The sequence below is a fragment of the Enhydra lutris genome, unplaced genomic scaffold, assembly GCF_002288905.1.
Source record: "Enhydra lutris kenyoni isolate GAN:26980312 unplaced genomic scaffold, ASM228890v2 scaffoldscaffold2, whole genome shotgun sequence".
NCBI classification, from domain to species: Eukaryota; Metazoa; Chordata; class Mammalia; order Carnivora; family Mustelidae; genus Enhydra; species Enhydra lutris.
In genome coordinates, this window is record NW_019154086.1 from 20290251 (window position 1) to 20308323 (window position 18073).

Consider the following 18073-nt stretch of genomic DNA (forward strand, 5'->3'; position numbering starts at 1 on the left):
TTACATTAAATCTATCTTATGTAATCTGTCTGAAGCATTTATTTAGAATAGACTGAAATTTAAGACACAAACATTGAGGTTTTCTCCGAAATAGTACACTTAATCCAATTTAACAGTTCAAAATAATAAATCATTGTACTTACCTCATCATCATTGACCAGCTCTTTTTTCACAACTTTCATTGCATAAATACGATCTGTTTTTTTTAATCGCACCAATAGTACCTTGGCATAACTTCCTCTGCCTATTACCCGAAGCAAATCAAAGTCCTGAAGACCTAAACTGGATGAAGCTTTGCCACTTTCCCTGGTATTCATTGCCTGTCAAGAACATTTACATCAAAGAGTTATGCCTGGAGAAATTTTGCGTAATACGTTATATTTATAACACCTGATTATACCTAAGATGATTTTAAAATATCTTCTAAGTTCTTAATAATTCTTTTCTTACATCATTCCAAATGATATAATCTAACTACACAGGATGTAGGATCAATTCATGAATTGAGCTCAGAGGGATAGTCACAGGAAGTTGAAATCTGAGAAGTGTTAAAGGGTATCTTAAGATCTGATAAAATTTGGGTCTGGAGGCAATGAAGAAACATGAATTTAAAAAATGACACTAACTTTAATGACCTGGAGACTGGAGGTACTACTGACAGAAAAACAAAGTGTGCACACAGGATAAAATTGACAGAGCTATTGAGATAATAGGCTTGGTTTTTCATCCTGAAGATACAAGCTACAATGGGATATCAAGATTAAAGAGTCTACTGAAAGCTTGATATATGACATCTATCTGAACTAATGGGACGACAGAGACACTTTTAGAAGCTATAGACAGAAAACAAGCATGAGACAGCTTAACTAGTGGAAAATATTTTTTTCTACACAGTACCAAGGCTCATTTGGAATAACAAAATTAGCCTTAAATTCATTTACAACTAGAAACCTAGGCTTCTGGTAATTTATAGAGAAGACTGGAAGATAATCTTTTTTAACATATCTGCAAAATCCTCTACATATAATCAACAGATGTACCCATAAGAATTAAGTATGAATTTTCTCAAGTGAAGAGTATCAAGAAAAGCAAAGAGCAAATTTTAAGAAAAACAAGTACAAATCAGAAAAAAAAAAGTATTATGAAAACTGAAGGAAAGTGATGTTTCAAGAGAAGGGTCATTTACAAAAATCTAGAAATAAAAATCTGATGTGGTAATAAGGATAAATAAAGAGGAGTGAAAGAAATCAGATTAGAGCAGATTAAGAAAGCACAGAATGTTAAGAAGATAAGGCAGGGGCGCCTGGGTGGCTCAGAGGGTTAAAGCCTCTGCCTTCAGCTCAAGTCATGATCCCAGGGTCCTGGGATCGAGCCCCGCATCAGGCTCTCTCCTTGGTGGGGAGCCTGCTTCCTCCTCTCTCTCTCTGCCTGCCTCTCTGCCTACTTGTGATCTCTCTCTGTCGAATAAATAAATAAAATCTTAAAAAAAAAAAAAGAAGAAGATAAGGCAATTTACAGACTTTAAATGTGGTTAACTGGAAACTGTGAAAGAGAATGACATGGAACAAAAGCACAACACCTTCACAGAATCAATAACAAGGCAGAAGCAGAAACCAGTGGTATGTCACCGTCAAAGGATCTAAATACCCTGCTGATCTACAAAAATAGCCTTCAAAATGAAAGTGAAATAAAAACATTTTCAGACAAACACAAACTAAAGAAGTCCATCACTAGTTGCCTCTCACTAAAGGAAATATTGAGTTCTTCAAGAAGAAAGAGAATCTCATATGGAAGGACAGACATACAGGAAGGAATGCAGAACAAAAAAAATAAAATGTGGATAAACCTAAATAAAGACTATTTAAAAACACTAGTACAGGGGTGCCTGGATGGCTCAGTAGGTTAGACATCTGCCTTCAGCTCAGGTCATGATCCTAACCAAAAGACAGTTGTAGCTAAACCAATATAAGACAAAGTAATTGTAGCCTACTGTGGTAGGCTGACTTCTAAGACGTCCCCCAATGATCCCCACCGGCTAGTATTCATGCCTTTGTGTTATCCCCTCCCCTTGAGTATGGGCTGGATGTAGTGACTTGCTTGTAATTAAAAAAATAATGCAAAAGCAATAGGATGTCACTTCTGAGATTAGGTTACAAAAGACTGAGTTCTGTTCTGCTGGCATTCAGGCTCTCTGGATCTTACAGCTTACTTGCTCTGATGAAATAAAGTAAGCTACTTTGTTATAAGCTGCCTTATAGAGAGGCCCATGTAGCAAGGACAGAATCCTGTCAACAATTAGATAAGTATGGAAGCAGCTTCTTCCCCAGTCAAAGCTTTGAGGTAATAGCAGTCCTTGCCAGCACCTTGTTTGTAGCCTGTATGTGATTCTGAGGCAAAGGGCCCAGATAAGTCATGCTTGGATTCCTGACACATAGAAACTATGACATTATAGGGGTGCCTGGGTGGCTCAGTGGGTTAAGCCTCTGCTTTCGGCTCAGGTCATGATCTCAGGGTCCTGGGATCGAGCCCCACATCGGGCTCTCTGCTCAGTAGGGAGCCTGCTTCCTCCTCTCTCTCTCTCTCTCTCTCTCTGCCTCTCTGCCTAGTTGTGATCTCTGTCTGTCAAATAAATAACGTCTTTAAAAAAAAAAAACTATGACATTATAAATCTTGTTGTTTTAAGTCACTACATTTTGGGATTATTTGTTACATAGCAATTACCTAACATAAGAATTTTAAGGCAAAAAGCATTACTAAAAACAGAAAGGGATATTTCATGATGAAAAAGGGTTAATCCAATAGAAGTATTATGATTCTAAATTTGTATGTATTCAATAACATGGCCTCAAAATATATAGAGCAAAAGCTAACAAAACAAACAAGGAACAGACATACCCACAATGTAACCTTGTGGTTGAGAGAGAACAGTCAGTGAGGCAATAGAAATGGAATAACATTGTTAATAATCTTTAACCCACTGAGCCACCCAGGCGCCCAACATTGTTAATAATCTTGACCTAAATGACCTGTACAGAACACTACTCAATAACTACAAAACATACTGTATTAGAAAATATGTATGGAACATATACCAATGTATATGTAACTTAGCCTTCAAGCAAATTTCAAAAAAATCCAAAGGACAGAGATCACACACAACGCATTTTCTGATTTATAGAGGAATTAAGTTAGAAGTCAAAAAATTTTCCAAAAAAAAATTTTTTTTCCAAATATGTAAAAACCACTATACTTGAAAATAATGCTCTGACCAAAGAAGAAATCATAATAGAGATTAAGATATATTTTAAAGTGAGGGCCACTTGGGTGGCTCAGTGGGTTAAGCCTCTGCCTTCGGCTCAGGTCATGCATGGTCCCAGGGTCCTGGGATCGAGCCTCGCATTGGGCTCTTACTCAGCAGGGAGCCTGCTTCCTTCCCCACCTCTCTGCTTGCATCTCTGCCTACTTGTGATCTCTGTCAAATAAATAAATAAATAATCTTAAAACAAACAAACAAACAAAAATATATTATTTTGAAGTGAATGACAAAAAAGCATAAGGAGATAGGGGAGAAACCAACACACTAGAATAGTAAATAAGCATCCAATAGAAAAGAGCCAAACGTTAATTCTCTGAAAAGACTAATAAACTGATACCCCCTGGTACCCCCTGGCAAGAATGATGAAGAAAAAGGGAATGCACAACAAATTTTATCAGGAATAAAAAAGGATGTCATTTCATATTCTCAGAAATGGACAACTTCACGTCAATAAATCTGAGAATTTAGGCTCAACAAATTCCCAAGAATAACACAAACACAAGACAAAATAGAGATATCTAAATTGTCCCAGATCTATTCAGACATAAACTAGAATTAAAATCCTTCCCACACTGAGGTGCCAGGGTGGCTCAGTGGATTAAGCCTCTGCCTTCAGCTCAGGTCATGATCTCAGGGCCCTGGGACCAAGCCCCGCATGGGGCTCTCTGCTCAGTGGGGAGCCTGCTTCCTCCTCTCTCTCTCTGCCTGCCTCTCTGCCTATTTGGGCTCTCTGTCTGTCAAATAAATAAATAAATAATCTTTTTTTTTTTTTAATTAAAAATAAATAAAGTTAATGTTATAGTAGTAAATAGAAATACAGTATTAAATAGAAAATTTTATTTTAAAATAATACCATTTACATCCAATACCTATAGTTCAAGGACTCTGAAAACTATAAAATATTGACAGACTTTAAACACCTAAATAAGTGAAGGAATATATCATGCTCATAGTTTGAAGATTTCAAATTGTAAAGATGTCACTTTTTCTGAAATGTACTGATCGGTTTGGTTTATTTGCTTGATTTTTGTGGAAACCAGCAAGCTGATTCTAAAATTTACATGGAAATGCAAAAAGCCAGGAAGAGTAGCCAAGATAATCCCCAGACAGCAAAGCAGACGAATTTTACTAGATAGACTTATTATAAAGCTATAGTGATCATGAAGCACAATACCCAATGATAATAACAAAACAACGAAAAATAAGAGAGAATCCAAAATTAGATCATGTCATAAGCATATAACTGATGAAGAGATAGCTTTGCAGAGTAATGGGGGAAGGTATAGCCTTTTCAGTATCTTCAATAGCGTTGGGAGAAACAGATTTCAAAAGGCCATCCAAAACGCCTGGGTGGCTCAGTGGGTTAAGCCTCTGTCTTCAGCTCAGGTCATGATCTCAGAGTCCTGGGATCAAGCAATGGGCTCTCTGCTGGGCGCCCGCCTTCCCCACAACCCCCCCCCCCCCCCGCCTCTCTGCCCCCGCCTGCCTCTCTGCCTACTTGTAATTCTCTCTCTCTTTCTCTCTCTGTCAAATTAAAAAAATAAAAAAATAAAAAGGCCCAAAAGCAGTACCAAAAAGGAAAAGGTGAATGTATTTCACTACCTTAAAAATCAAGAACATCTATTCATCAAAAGATGCCATTAACAGAATGAAAATACTAGCCACAGAGTGGGAGAATATATTTTCAATATATAACCGATAAAAGGTTAATAATGTCAAGAAATTACAAAGAACTCCTATAAATCAACATAACAAAGACCACTCATTTAAAAAAGAAACAGACACCTAACTAAAGATGATACCCAAATGGCCAATAAAGATATGAAAAGTTGTGCAAGGAAATGCACATTAAAAAACTATAATGAGCTACCACTACACATTCAACAGATTCACTAAAATTAAAAAGACAGACCATACAACGTGCTGACAAGGATTTGTGAAGCAATCAAACACACATTGGTGAAAGTATAAAACGATACAAGCACTTTGCAAAACTATTTGGAATTATCTACTAAAGTTCGGTTACATGTGACTCAGGAATTCCACTCTTAATTATATACCTAACAGAAATCTTTATATATGTGTGCCAAACTACACTTATAAGAGTGTTCATAACAGTATATTGTACCAATCCCAATTGGGGGAATCAATAGTAGAATAGATAAATTGAAACAACAGTGAACATAAATGAAATACTACTACGTGAAACATAACGGAATCTCACAAACACAATACTGAGCGAAAGAAGCCAGACACAGAAAAATACATACTGTATGAATCCATTTGTATAAAGTTTGGGGAAAAAGCAAAACTAATTTCTGGTATTAAGACAACGGTCAGGGGCGCCTGGGTGGCTCAGTGGGTTAAGCCGCTGCCTTCGGCTCAGGTCATGATCTCAGGGTCCTGGGATCGAGCCCCGCGGCGGGCTCTCTGCTCAGCAGGGAGCCTGCTTCCTCCTCTCTCTCTGCCTGCCTCTCTGCCTGCTTGTGATCTCTCTCTCTCTCTCTCTGAAAAAAAAAAAAAAAAAACTTAAAAAAAAAAAAAATTAAAAAAAAAAAAAGACAACGGTCACTTATAGTGCAGAGGGGGTGTTAGTGACTAGAAGAAAAGTACATGAGCTTCTGGGATATTAGTAGATCCTATTTCCTGGTCAGGGTGGTCATTACAAAGTGTATGAAAACTCATTTATCTATATAGTCATGATTTGCATACTTCACTGTATGATAAAAGTCTTAAAAAGGGGCGCCTGAGAGGCTCAGTCATTAAGCGTCTGCCTTTGGCTCAGGTCATGATCCTGGGGTCCTGGGATCAAGCCCACATCGGGCTCTCTGCTCATCAGGAAGCCTGCTTCTCCCTCTGCCTCTGCTGCTCCTCGACTTGTGTTCTCTCTTTCTCTGTGTCTTTCTCGGTAAAATAAATAAATAAAATCTTAAAAAACAAAACAAAACAAAAAACCTCTTAAAAAAAAAAAAGATGTGCAATAGACTGTTACTTATAAGAAAAAATCTTTAAAAAATATTAAAACTCTTGAGGATACAAGCAAATGAGTCTTTGGTAAATAAACAAACCAATAAATAACAATAAACAGAAACTCCAAAAAGAACAAAAAGCTGTAAAAGTGTCAAGGATTGAAAAGAAAGAAATACTAGCAATTCATGGTGTTAGAATAGAGAATTCATTCCTTATTATTAGGAATTTCCTCCTTTGAATGATTCATTCAACCTGGGAACAAAATATGGAAGATGTAGTTGTGGTTGCAGAACAGATCGTAAACGTTAACAACCTTGGCAATGTAAAAATAAATATGCACATAAAAGAGGAAAACTGGAAGAAAGAAGGAATGGCTAAAGGAGAGTCAAGGTTATTGACCTACACAGAACAAAAAACTAAGATATGAGATTAAATATGTAATCAACAGATGTACTTCAAGATAATGCAGGAGCAAAGGAAGTAGGTAGACAGAACAACACTGGACATAGACTGATAACTGTTTTATCTGGGTAATGGATACAGGGGCTTTGTTATACTACCCTGTTTTCCTTTAATTACATTTTCCACAGTAAAAAGTTGGGGCTTTTTTAAAGGTAATGCAGAGTAAAACATAATGCACCTATCAAACACTGGAAAGAGAAGGGAAAGGGGGGAGGTACTGTGAACTAAACCTTTATGGCCTAAAATATATAAAGTGGGAAAACTGAGTTATAAGTGTTATAGGCACAACTAGAAATGATTAAAAAGAGTTGCCTCTCAGAAGTCAAAGTGGGAGTGGAAGGTGTGAGGCATGATAAATCTTTTTCACTGTAAGCTTTTTTTCAAAAAAATTATCATTTTAATTAAAAACCTATTGCTTTAAAAGCTGATAAAATATTTAATAGAAAAAATAGTAGCAGTCAAGATGCTCAATCATTTATACTTTAAATAAACAATTAGCCCATAAAATGGTTGGATTTATAATGTGTCTTATCAATACTACCAAGTATTCTAAACATCATTCTTAATTATACTTTATAGGTTCTGTTATCTTAAAAAGAAATGTTATTCCTGTATGCTATTGAATTTTATTTTCTCCTGTTAAAAAAAGAACTTATCTCATGAGTTTTAATTTAAATGAAATGAATAATTAGATTAAGTCAGAATAAAACTCTAGCATCATTAAACATCATTTCTGCATTTTTACCATTATGATTTAAAAATCTAAGCAAGTTAATTGTCATATTTTTTAACTGTCGAGTCTTATTAAAAAGCTGATGGATGATGTAATGTACAATAAAACTAATTATCTTACCTCCTTTTCTTCACCAACTTGGTCCAAACTCTCATGACTTGAAGGATTATATGGAATTACTGAAAACCCAATCCCAAACATGGGGAAAAAAAAGAAAAAGGAGAAAACATAGCACCCATTAACTGAGTTTGACTTAAAATGTTTTCATGATTTGATTTAGGTTTTTATTTCGGAATAAGTTTGCATTATTTAAAATTGAGTATCTGTCCTACTAGTAATAAACTGTATGTATTTATGACATAAATCCTAATCTTTAATGAGAGTGGAGAGCTAGAACCAACTGCAACCAAGTACTGATTTTAACAAATATTTTTGGCATTTTAGAAATATTTCTCTTTAGGGCACCTGGGTGGCTCAGTGGGTTAAGGCCTCTGCCTTTGGCTCAGGTCATGATCTCAGGGTCCTGGGATCAAGCCCCGAGTCAGGCTCTCTGCTCAGCAGGGAGCCTGCTTCCCTTCCTCTCTCTCTGCCTGCTTCTCTGCCTACTTGTGATCTCTGTCTGTCAAATAAATAAATAAAATCTAAAAAAAAAAAAATTCTCTTCTTCACAAATTAATCAGTTTCTTCTATAAGGGTGACTCCATAAACCTTATTCAATTATTTCAGTATGACTAAGGCACAGAGTTAGGGGGCGCTTGGTTTTTACTCTTCACTTCCTTCATACTTAAAATGTTCCTAACTACCATACCATATAGGTCAAGTAAAGCACTGACAAAGATGGAACTCTAGATTTCAATTCCTTAAAGCTACTTCAGGCCACAAAAAAAAAAAAAAAAAAAGCCCACATTTCATATAACCAGCTTCTTGTATGAACAAGAAAGTACATTCTGTCCTTCTAGAAAAACTCCCTCACCTTCCCTTTCTTGATTCATCCAAGATCAGTACGCTCTGCCCAATTAATTGCTCTCTAAATTTCACAGATATATATTTAAGGTTCTGGAAAATCACATGATCTTTTTTGAATTTTCTATACTGTATCTTTTACATAATTTCTACTTCTGATAATAAAGCTTTTAATAAAAACAGATCACCTGAAGAATCAACATGACCCACAAAAACAGTATGTGTTTTCATTATTGAAAAAGCTAGGTTGCTCAATTTAAAAAAAGTCTCAGAAGAAATTTATCTGAATCAGAGAAAAGTGTCCTTTATTGTAGTTTACATAGTTGTCTTCTTAAAATGCCAAAGGTATATGTTAAATATTATGACGGAGAGTACCACTGCAAAATGGGGCTAACTTTTATTTGGGAAGAACATAAATGGTTTCAAGCTTAAGTTAAAGAGTCACCTCAAGAAGTCTTTAAATGATATTTGCTGAGTTAAAGAGTCACCTCAAGAAGTCTTTAAATGATATTTGCTGAGTTAAAGAGTCACCTCAAGAAGTCTTTAAATGATATTTGCTGAGCTCTCTGCTCAGCAGGGAGCCTGCTTCCCTTCCTCTCTCTCTGCCTGCTTCTCTGCCTACTTGTGATCTCTGTCTGTCAAATAAATAAATAAAATCTAAAAAAAAAAAAATTCTCTTCTTCACAAATTAATCAGTTTCTTCTATAAGGGTGACTCCATAAACCTTATTCAATTATTTCAGTATGACTAAGGCACAGAGTTAGGGGGCGCTTGGTTTTTACTCTTCACTTCCTTCATACTTAAAATGTTCCTAACTACCATACCATATAGGTCAAGTAAAGCACTGACAAAGATGGAACTCTAGATTTCAATTCCTTAAAGCTACTTCAGGCCACAAAAAAAAAAAAAAAAAAAGCCCACATTTCATATAACCAGCTTCTTGTATGAACAAGAAAGTACATTCTGTCCTTCTAGAAAAACTCCCTCACCTTCCCTTTCTTGATTCATCCAAGATCAGTACGCTCTGCCCAATTAATTGCTCTCTAAATTTCACAGATATATATTTAAGGTTCTGGAAAATCACATGATCTTTTTTGAATTTTCTATACTGTATCTTTTACATAATTTCTACTTCTGATAATAAAGCTTTTAATAAAAACAGATCACCTGAAGAATCAACATGACCCACAAAAACAGTATGTGTTTTCATTATTGAAAAAGCTAGGTTGCTCAATTTAAAAAAAGTCTCAGAAGAAATTTATCTGAATCAGAGAAAAGTGTCCTTTATTGTAGTTTACATAGTTGTCTTCTTAAAATGCCAAAGGTATATGTTAAATATTATGACGGAGAGTACCACTGCAAAATGGGGCTAACTTTTATTTGGGAAGAACATAAATGGTTTCAAGCTTAAGTTAAAGAGTCACCTCAAGAAGTCTTTAAATGATATTTGCTGAGTTAAAGAGTCACCTCAAGAAGTCTTTAAATGATATTTGCTGAGTTAAAGAGTCACCTCAAGAAGTCTTTAAATGATATTTGCTGATTGAATGACAGTTTCTGCCAGTGTCATTCTTACCTGTCTGTGCATGGTCTGAATGCAAGGATGACTGGTCCATGGGCATCATTGGTTCCTACAAACATTTCCAAAGACACAGTAACTTAGCAGGTTCTTTCTAAATCCCAGTAACACTGTAAATTCAGAAACATTTCGACGAGACACAGCATATTAAAATTTAAACTTGAAAGAACAGAACTTAATAAATGAAAACTGCATTACTATGTTTGGTTATATGAAACCATGCAATATTCCTGTGAATGAGATAATACTAGTCACATTTCACAGATAACAGAAGAAACAGAAAACTAACTTCAGACCATCAATTAGAAATCAGATTGAACTTCTATCTACTTTGATTTGTGTTTTTTCTATACTATTCTTCCTATGAGCTCCACACATTCACTTTACATCTTTGGCAAAGGGAGCCTCTAGTCCCTAAGTTCCTTAGTTGAGTCTGAAGATGAGTCTATAAATCTAAAATTTTGTGGGTTTCCCATTTTTCTGAAGATTCTCAAAGGTGCCAGTGATCCAAATAAGGAAAAGCAATACATTCTAGAAACTGACTTAAAAAGCTCACTGCCCATAACCTCAGGAAAAATGTTAATTCAAACCAAAATGTTCTAATTCATTAATCTTGGACCCAGGTTTAACAAATACCAACAAAAAAAGATAAAGTTGAGAAGGAGCATTAGTTAAGACAGTTTTCAATTTTTTTAAAGATTTTATTTTTAAGTAATGTCTACACCCAACATGGGGCTCAAAATCACAACTCTGAGATCAAGAATCACACATTCTCGGGACGCCTGGGTGGCTCCGTGGGTTAAGCATCTCCCTTTGGCTCAGGTCATGATCCCAGAGTCCTGGGACCGAGCCCCACATCAGGTTTCTTGCTCAGTGAGGAGCCTGCTTCTCGCTCTCCCTCTGCTGCTTCTGCCTGTTCATGCTCTCTCTCTCCAATAAAAAATAAAATCTTAAAAAAAAAAAAGAGTCACACGTTCTACTGACCGCACCAGCCAGGCGCCCTTACACAGTTGTAATTTTAAGGCTGTCTGGATAGGCTCCTGGATTTTACAATGTATTTAGTGATTATCAATAATCACTAATTCTATCCCTCTTTCCTTCTACATTTATAAATTTACACAGGTCATTCCATCACCTAAGAATACTCAAGAATGTCACAGTAGCCTAAATAAATTACGTTCACAATTTTTGGCCTAGTTTTTTTTTCCTTAAGATGCGATTTTCACCTCCCTAATGACAAACCCACTCCTGAGCTTAAATGAACTAGCTAATACTTCTAATACCAAAGAGCCACCAATGTGGAGCTCAGCACAGGGCTCCATCTCACAACCCTGAGATCATGACCTTAGCTGAAATCAAGAGTCAGTTGCTTAACTGACTGAGGCACCCAGGAGCCCCTGCATCCAGATCTTTTTAAAAATGCATATCCTTTAAGCCAATAATTTACTTCTGGATTCTTAAGGAAATAATATTTGTTTACCAGAAACTTCCTATGATTTTCTTTATAGGAAAATGTAGAAAACAAATCAAATGTAAAATCATGAGGAACAAGTTAAGTAAATTATGACATAGATATGTAACCAAATATTATGCTAAAATTGAAGAGGATATAGATAGATATGGAAAGGTGACCAAAATATAGTTAAGTGAAAAAAAGGAGTTAGAGAACAGTATATGTATGATCTCACTTTTGTTAATAAGTATGTAAAAGGGGCGTGTGGGTGGCTCAGTGGGTTAAAGCCTCTGCTTTCGGCTCAGGTTGTGATCCCAGGGTGCTGGGATCGAACCCTGCATCAGGCTCTCTGCTCAGCGGGGAGCCTGCTTCCTCCTCTCTCTCTGCCTGCCTCTCTGCCTACTTGTGATCTCTGTCTGTCAAATAAATAAATAAAATCTTTAAAAAAAAAAGTATGTAAAAGAATGAGACTCAAACATGAAGCACATTCTGATAAACACTCCACCTTCTATGAAGCAGTCTCAAAAACAGTCTACAAAAACCAAAAATGAAAAGCCAGGGGGCTGCCTGGGTGGTTCAGTTGGTTAAGTGTCTGCCTTCAGCTCAGGTCATAATCCCAGGGTCCTCGGATAGAACCCTGCATCAGGCTCCCTTGCTCAGCGGGGATCCTGCTTCTCCCTCTGCCTCTTTGCCTGCTCCACCCCCTACCCCTCCCAACCCCGCTTATGCTCTCTCTCTGACAAATAATAAAATTTTAAAAAAGAAAAAGAAAAGCCAGAATCTAATTAAACTTCTAGATCCAACTATAATACACAGAAAATAAAAAGGACAGGGGAACATTTTAAACATAACCATAGAGAAGCAAAGAGAAAAATACTACAACACTTTAAATGACAACATAATTTCTTCTACATTTAAATTTTAAGGGGGGGAAAAGGGAGAGAGAGAAATGGAAGAATCAGTAGTGTTGAGAAAATATCTAGGACACATATCAGTCAAGTGCAAATATGGACTTCATTTAGATACTGATTCAGAATGAAAACGAAAAATTTTCACATTTATGAGGCAAGTGGAATGTTGAACATTGCCTAGATGAATATTTGATATAAGGAATTTGCTTTTTTGTTTTTAAAGAGTCCTTATCTTTTAGATTTGTTTTAAAATAACACAGGATGAAAGCAGGTTACACAGGTGGGGGTGTAGCTGAACTAAGACTGGTCATAGCTGGTACCTACTGAAGTTGGGTGACTGGTATATGGAAGTTCATTATACTGTTATCGTGACTCTTAAAAATATTTAATATTTTTTCTTACAGAAATTTCCTATATGGAAAAATTTTAAGTATGCATGTAAATTTGTACAGAAAAAGTTCTGGAAGGATATACACCAGAAGACAATTACCTTTAGACAGTAGATTTCACGGGGGATTTTTATGTAATTTTTCTTTATTTATCTATATTCCCCCTTTTTTCTATAATGAACACGTTGTAACTGCATGTTTAAAACAGAAAGTGAAAATAAAAATTTTAAATTCAAAATCTCCCCAGTAATCACACACTTTAAATAGCAAACATGAAGTCTCTGATTCTTCTTGCCTGATCTCTGTTTAGTGTAGATGCTAAAACAAAGGGAGCTACAAACTAATGAGTTTATCTTAAGGAAGAAAAAAAGGCTCTTAAATAGTTCTTCCTACCTCTACCTAATTTAACCTGATGATTCTGTAGCAGATTAAATCAAGAAGTTAGCTACATAACATAAACAAATTTCTAATAACAATTCCAAAACTCACAATATGTCAACTGGACTGTAAAGTTAGGTTCTGTAACAACAGTGCTCAACTGTGATTCCTTACCACCCATGTATTATAGCCCTCCATCCTAGCAGTGTTACTGAAAATGTTCTATTAAAAAAAGACAGTTGTATCTTACCGGTGGCATAGAATGCCGCCCACATTCGATGGTGACAAGTTTGTGGCACTTCTTATGAACAAGGAGTTTGCAGTTGATGCACTTATACCCCTGACGTCCAAGTCCCCATATTCGGTCGGTACAGATGGCACAGTGGGCACGCTGGAAAGAGTAATTCAACAGCAATTTATTAGCAAATAAAAAGTCATAATCATTTGCCAAAATAGTGAAAATAAGGGGCAGCTGGGTGGCTTAGTCAGTTAAGCATCTGTCTCTTGATCTGGGCTCAGGGCATGATTTCAGGGGGGTGAGATGGACCCCTGTCTGGGCTCTGCACTGGGTGTGGAACCTGCCTGGGTTTCTCTCTCTCCAACTCCCTGTGCCCCTTCCTATCCCCACTCACTCACTCGCTCTCTCTCCAAAAAAGAAAAAAAAGGTGAAAATGAATGGCTTTCTTCTCTAACTCAATTCCCTTCATCAAACATAACTTTTCTGAAGCTATAATGGTCACAGAAAAATAAACAGAGAAGAGTTATTTGCAAGAGTGAAATTCGCAACCATGTTGTTTTCTGTTATAAGTTCAAGAATTTTTAGTCTTGGGGCACCTGGGTGGCTCAGTGGGTTAAAGCCTCTGCCTTCGGCTCAAGTCATGATCTCAGGGTCCTGGGATCGAGCCCTGCATCGGGCTCTCTGCTCAGCGGGGAACCTGCTTCCTCCTGCCTCTCTGCCTACTTGTGATCTCTGTCAAATAAATAAATACAATCTTAAAAAAAAAAAAAAAGAACTTTTAGTCTTCGCATAAACTCAGAGTACTGAAAATAGTAAAAGTGAATTAAACTTGAAAAGCATTCGGCAGAAAAAGCTACGGAAGGACTCCCAAGCAAACATCAACCTTCCAGACTGTTCAAAGGTCAAATCAAAGCCCTGCTCTCACAAAGAGCAATTCTTAAAGTGACTTGTTCATTTCAAAGCTCTGTTATTATCAGTGCTGCTGGGAAAAGGATTTGGGGAAACTCAGGCCACAGCTTTTAGTTACATGAATTAATTCAGAACATGGCACTGGTTTTACAATGGAAATGGAGTCCATATTTTTGTAGTTATCAAGAGTAGTTAAAAACAAGGACTTCTGGAAACAGACTTCTTTCAAACCTTGGTTCTGCCACTTACTAGCTGTGTCATCTTGGGCAAGTTACTGAACCGCCCCACACCTCAGCTTTTTCATCTATAAAATAGAAATATATAGTACCTAACTCACAAGGCTATTGTAAAGATTAAATGGGTCAACAGATGTCAAGCATTTGGAAAAGCACCTGGTACTTACTAAAAGCTAGATAAGTGGTTTGCAATTATTATTTCTGAAACAGTGAAAGTTAAAATCACATTAAAAGGTTTGCAAAATAAACTTTGCTTATTTCTGGTTGTCTAGAATTATAGTAAAAAAGCCAACTTTCTTTTAGCTAAGGTAACTATACAATTCAATCAGAGGTATTTTTAAGAGTGAAAGGAGATGCTATTAAAAATTACCTCAAGATAAAACGGACACTGCCCCAGGCAAAATGGGAATGTGTCACCCTACTAACTCCTTTAAAAGGGAAAAGAAGACTACCTTTCTTTCACAGTAGGGAGGAAAAAAAACAGGTATCTCAAGTTATTAACATTCTACAAACTAAGGTTTACCCTGTTGAAACGCTTGGCTTGGAAAGTGTGGCCGTTTGCACAATAAAGCTTTCTCCAGCGGCGTGCACCTCTGCGATAGATAGATTCTAAAGAGAGAGAAAACGTTAAAAAAAGGAAAAAGACCCCTGGGGATAAAAATATATGTTTAAAAAAAATAAAATTTATTAAAAAAAAAAAAAAGGAAAAAGAGCAAGTGTGAATAAAAGTCTTCTTATAATTAAGTCTGTGACCTTCTTTCATGATATTCACTTTAAGAAACTAATATTCTTTTTTTTTTTTTAAGAAAAAAATATTCTGATAAAAACCTGAAAGTGAAGAAATAAAATAGATTCACCAAGGGATTAATGAAAACAAAGCCTATGGAGCAAAAGTGTATTAAAAATTACTATTAAGGCTTTTCTGTCTTTTAATATTCCCCCCAATTTTTGCACACTTGGGTGGCTCAGTCGGTTAAGCGACTGCCTTCACCTCAGGTCATGATCTCAGGGTCTTGGGACCGAACCCTGCGTCTGCTTCTCCCTCTGCCCCTCCATGCCACCCCCACCCCTCTCACTCTCTTGTGCTCTCTCTTACAAGAATAAAATAAATAAAATCTTTTAAAAAAAGATTTTCCGGGGCGCCTAGTGGCTCAGTAGGTTAAAGCCTCTGCCTTCGGCTCAGGTCATGATCCCAGGGTCCTGGGATCCAGCCCCGCATCAGGCTCTCTGCTCAGCGGGGAGCCTGCTTCTTCCTCTCTCTCTGCCTGCTTCTCTGCCTACTTGTGATCTCTGTCAAATAAATAAATAAAATCTTTAAAAAACATTTTTCCCCCACTTTTAATTTTGAACAATTTTAAGCCCACAGAAAAGTTGAAAGACTATAACAATGAACAGTTAATCCTTCATGCAGACTTACCAATACCTAACATTATGCCGCATTTGCTTTCCTCTCTTTTTGTCTGCATCCTTTAAAAGTTAAGTTGCGGACATAGCATCTCACCCTTAAATACCTAAGTATCCACTTACTGCCTTAGATTAAGGGTGTTTCCCCTAATGCTATTTAACCCTAACACCATTACCATGTCTTAGAAAATCAACATTAACTCAATATCACCTAATAGTTCGTATGCAAATTGCCCTATTTGCCCTCAAAGTATCTTTCATAGCTTTCTCTTTCTCTCCAGGATCCAAGCAAGATTCAAACATTGCCTTTGGTTGCTATAACTTTTTTGTCTCTTGAATGTAGGCTGAAACAGTCATGCTGCCATATTTGCTGTTTTTTCTTTGTGATGTTGATTAAAAAAAAAAAAAAAAAAAAAGAGTCCAGGCAGTTGTCTTATATTATGTCCAACATTCTGCATTTGTCTGCTTCTTTATTAGAATCAGTATCAAATACTTTTGGCAAAAATAATACATAGGTGATATATATTGCTTTTGGTATCACAGTAAGAGATACACAAATGCAGGGCGCCCGGGGGGGGCTCAGTGGGTTAAGCCTCTGCCTTCGGCTCAGGTCATGATCTCAGTCTCAGGGTCCTGAGATGGAGTCCTGCATCGGGCTCTCTGCTCAGCAGGCTCTCTGAGAGAGAGCCTCTCATTCTCTTGTGCCTCTCTGAGAGAGAGCCTCTCATTCTCTGCTTCCCTCTCTCTCTGCCTGCCTCTCTGCCTACTTGTGATCTCTCTCCCTCTCTCTGTCAAATATATAAGTAAAATTTAAAAAAAAAAAAAAAAGAGATATACAAATGTCAGATTGTTGACTCCCAGTTCAATCACTCTGTTAAAGGCAGTGACTGCTTGTTCTCTTCACTGTAAAGATACATTTTACTTTTCATAGATGCTCTAAAGAGGACACTCTGCAACCACAAAATATTATCTTCCCCACTAATTTTTTTTTTTTCTTAAGAGGGGGAGAGGGGCAGAGGAAGAGGAAGAGAGAGAGAATCTTAAGCAGGCTTCATACCCAGCACTGAGCCAAAGTGGGGCTGATCTCATAACCCTGGCATCATGACCTGAGCTGGAAATCAAGAGTCAGAGGCTTAACCAACTGAGCCACCTAGGTGTCCCTCCCCACTAATCTTTAATCCAAAGGTTTTTATATTAATACATTTTCTAAACAAACTAAGAGCTTCCATAAGACCAAATCTAGTTGACCTGTGTAATTTTGGTTAAGTCAATCACTATTATATATATTGCCTATTAGTCATTACTATTAATATTCCACAGTGATAGTTAATATTGTAGAAAGATTCCATTAGGTTTCTAAACTCATATTTTAAAGCCGATGTAGCACTGGGTTTACCATTTAAAATTAAGATAGAAAAAACTAGTGAAATGCTCTAAATTAGAAATCTTAAGATAGCATAATATAGAACCTTAAATACAGATACTTTTATTTTTATTTATTTATTCTGTTAGGAGTAACCAAAGCAGAAAGTTTCTGTTAATTATATCTTAACCTAAGGGCACCTGGGTGGCTCAGTCTTTGATCCATCCATCATTGGAACTCTGGCAAAATATTCTTCTCTGAATCCAGACCTACATTTTTCACTACTGCTTCAGGGTTCTACCTACTTCCTTAAATTTCCACATCTTCCTAAATAGTACATTCAACTCTCTATATAAATATTCATATCTCTTTTATTTTTCTTCACCAAGTTGCAGGAAGAGTCACAGAACTGGGGCGCCTGGGTGGCTCAGTCAGTTAAGCGTCTGCCTTCAGCTCAGGTCATGATCCCGGGGTCCTGGGATGGAGCCCCATGTCAGGCTCCCTGCTCAGTCAGGAGTCTGCTTCTCCTTCTTTCACTGCCCCTCCCCCCTGCTTGTGTGCTCACTCTCTCTCTTTCTCTCTCAAATAAATAAATAAAATCTTAAAAAAAAAGTCACAGAACTTAAAGTTTAAAACTATTTCATTTAATTCAAAGGAAAACACTCATTACAATTCTTGTAAAGTCATGCATATGTGCAGAAATCACAAATGAAAATGAGTAATATCTACAACTAATAAGCTATACAAAATATCAAAAGCAGTAACTTATGAT

At 36.7% G+C, this 18073-nt stretch overlaps 1 protein-coding gene across 1 annotated transcript in view; it reads right to left on the reverse strand.

The window, feature by feature from the left end:
- The window catches only part of LOC111148089 (protein kinase C iota), a 71724-nt gene that overhangs the window by 18275 nt on the left and 35376 nt on the right, over positions 1 to 18073 (reverse strand). Inside the window, exons 5-9 of the mRNA XM_022504491.1 lie at positions 15058 to 15143; positions 13402 to 13542; positions 10018 to 10072; positions 7602 to 7660; positions 144 to 320 (exon numbers count right to left, since the gene is read on the reverse strand). Coding sequence (XP_022360199.1) covers positions 144 to 320; positions 7602 to 7660; positions 10018 to 10072; positions 13402 to 13542; positions 15058 to 15143 — 518 coding nt within the window. The remainder of the gene's footprint in view (positions 1 to 143; positions 321 to 7601; positions 7661 to 10017; positions 10073 to 13401; positions 13543 to 15057; positions 15144 to 18073) is intronic.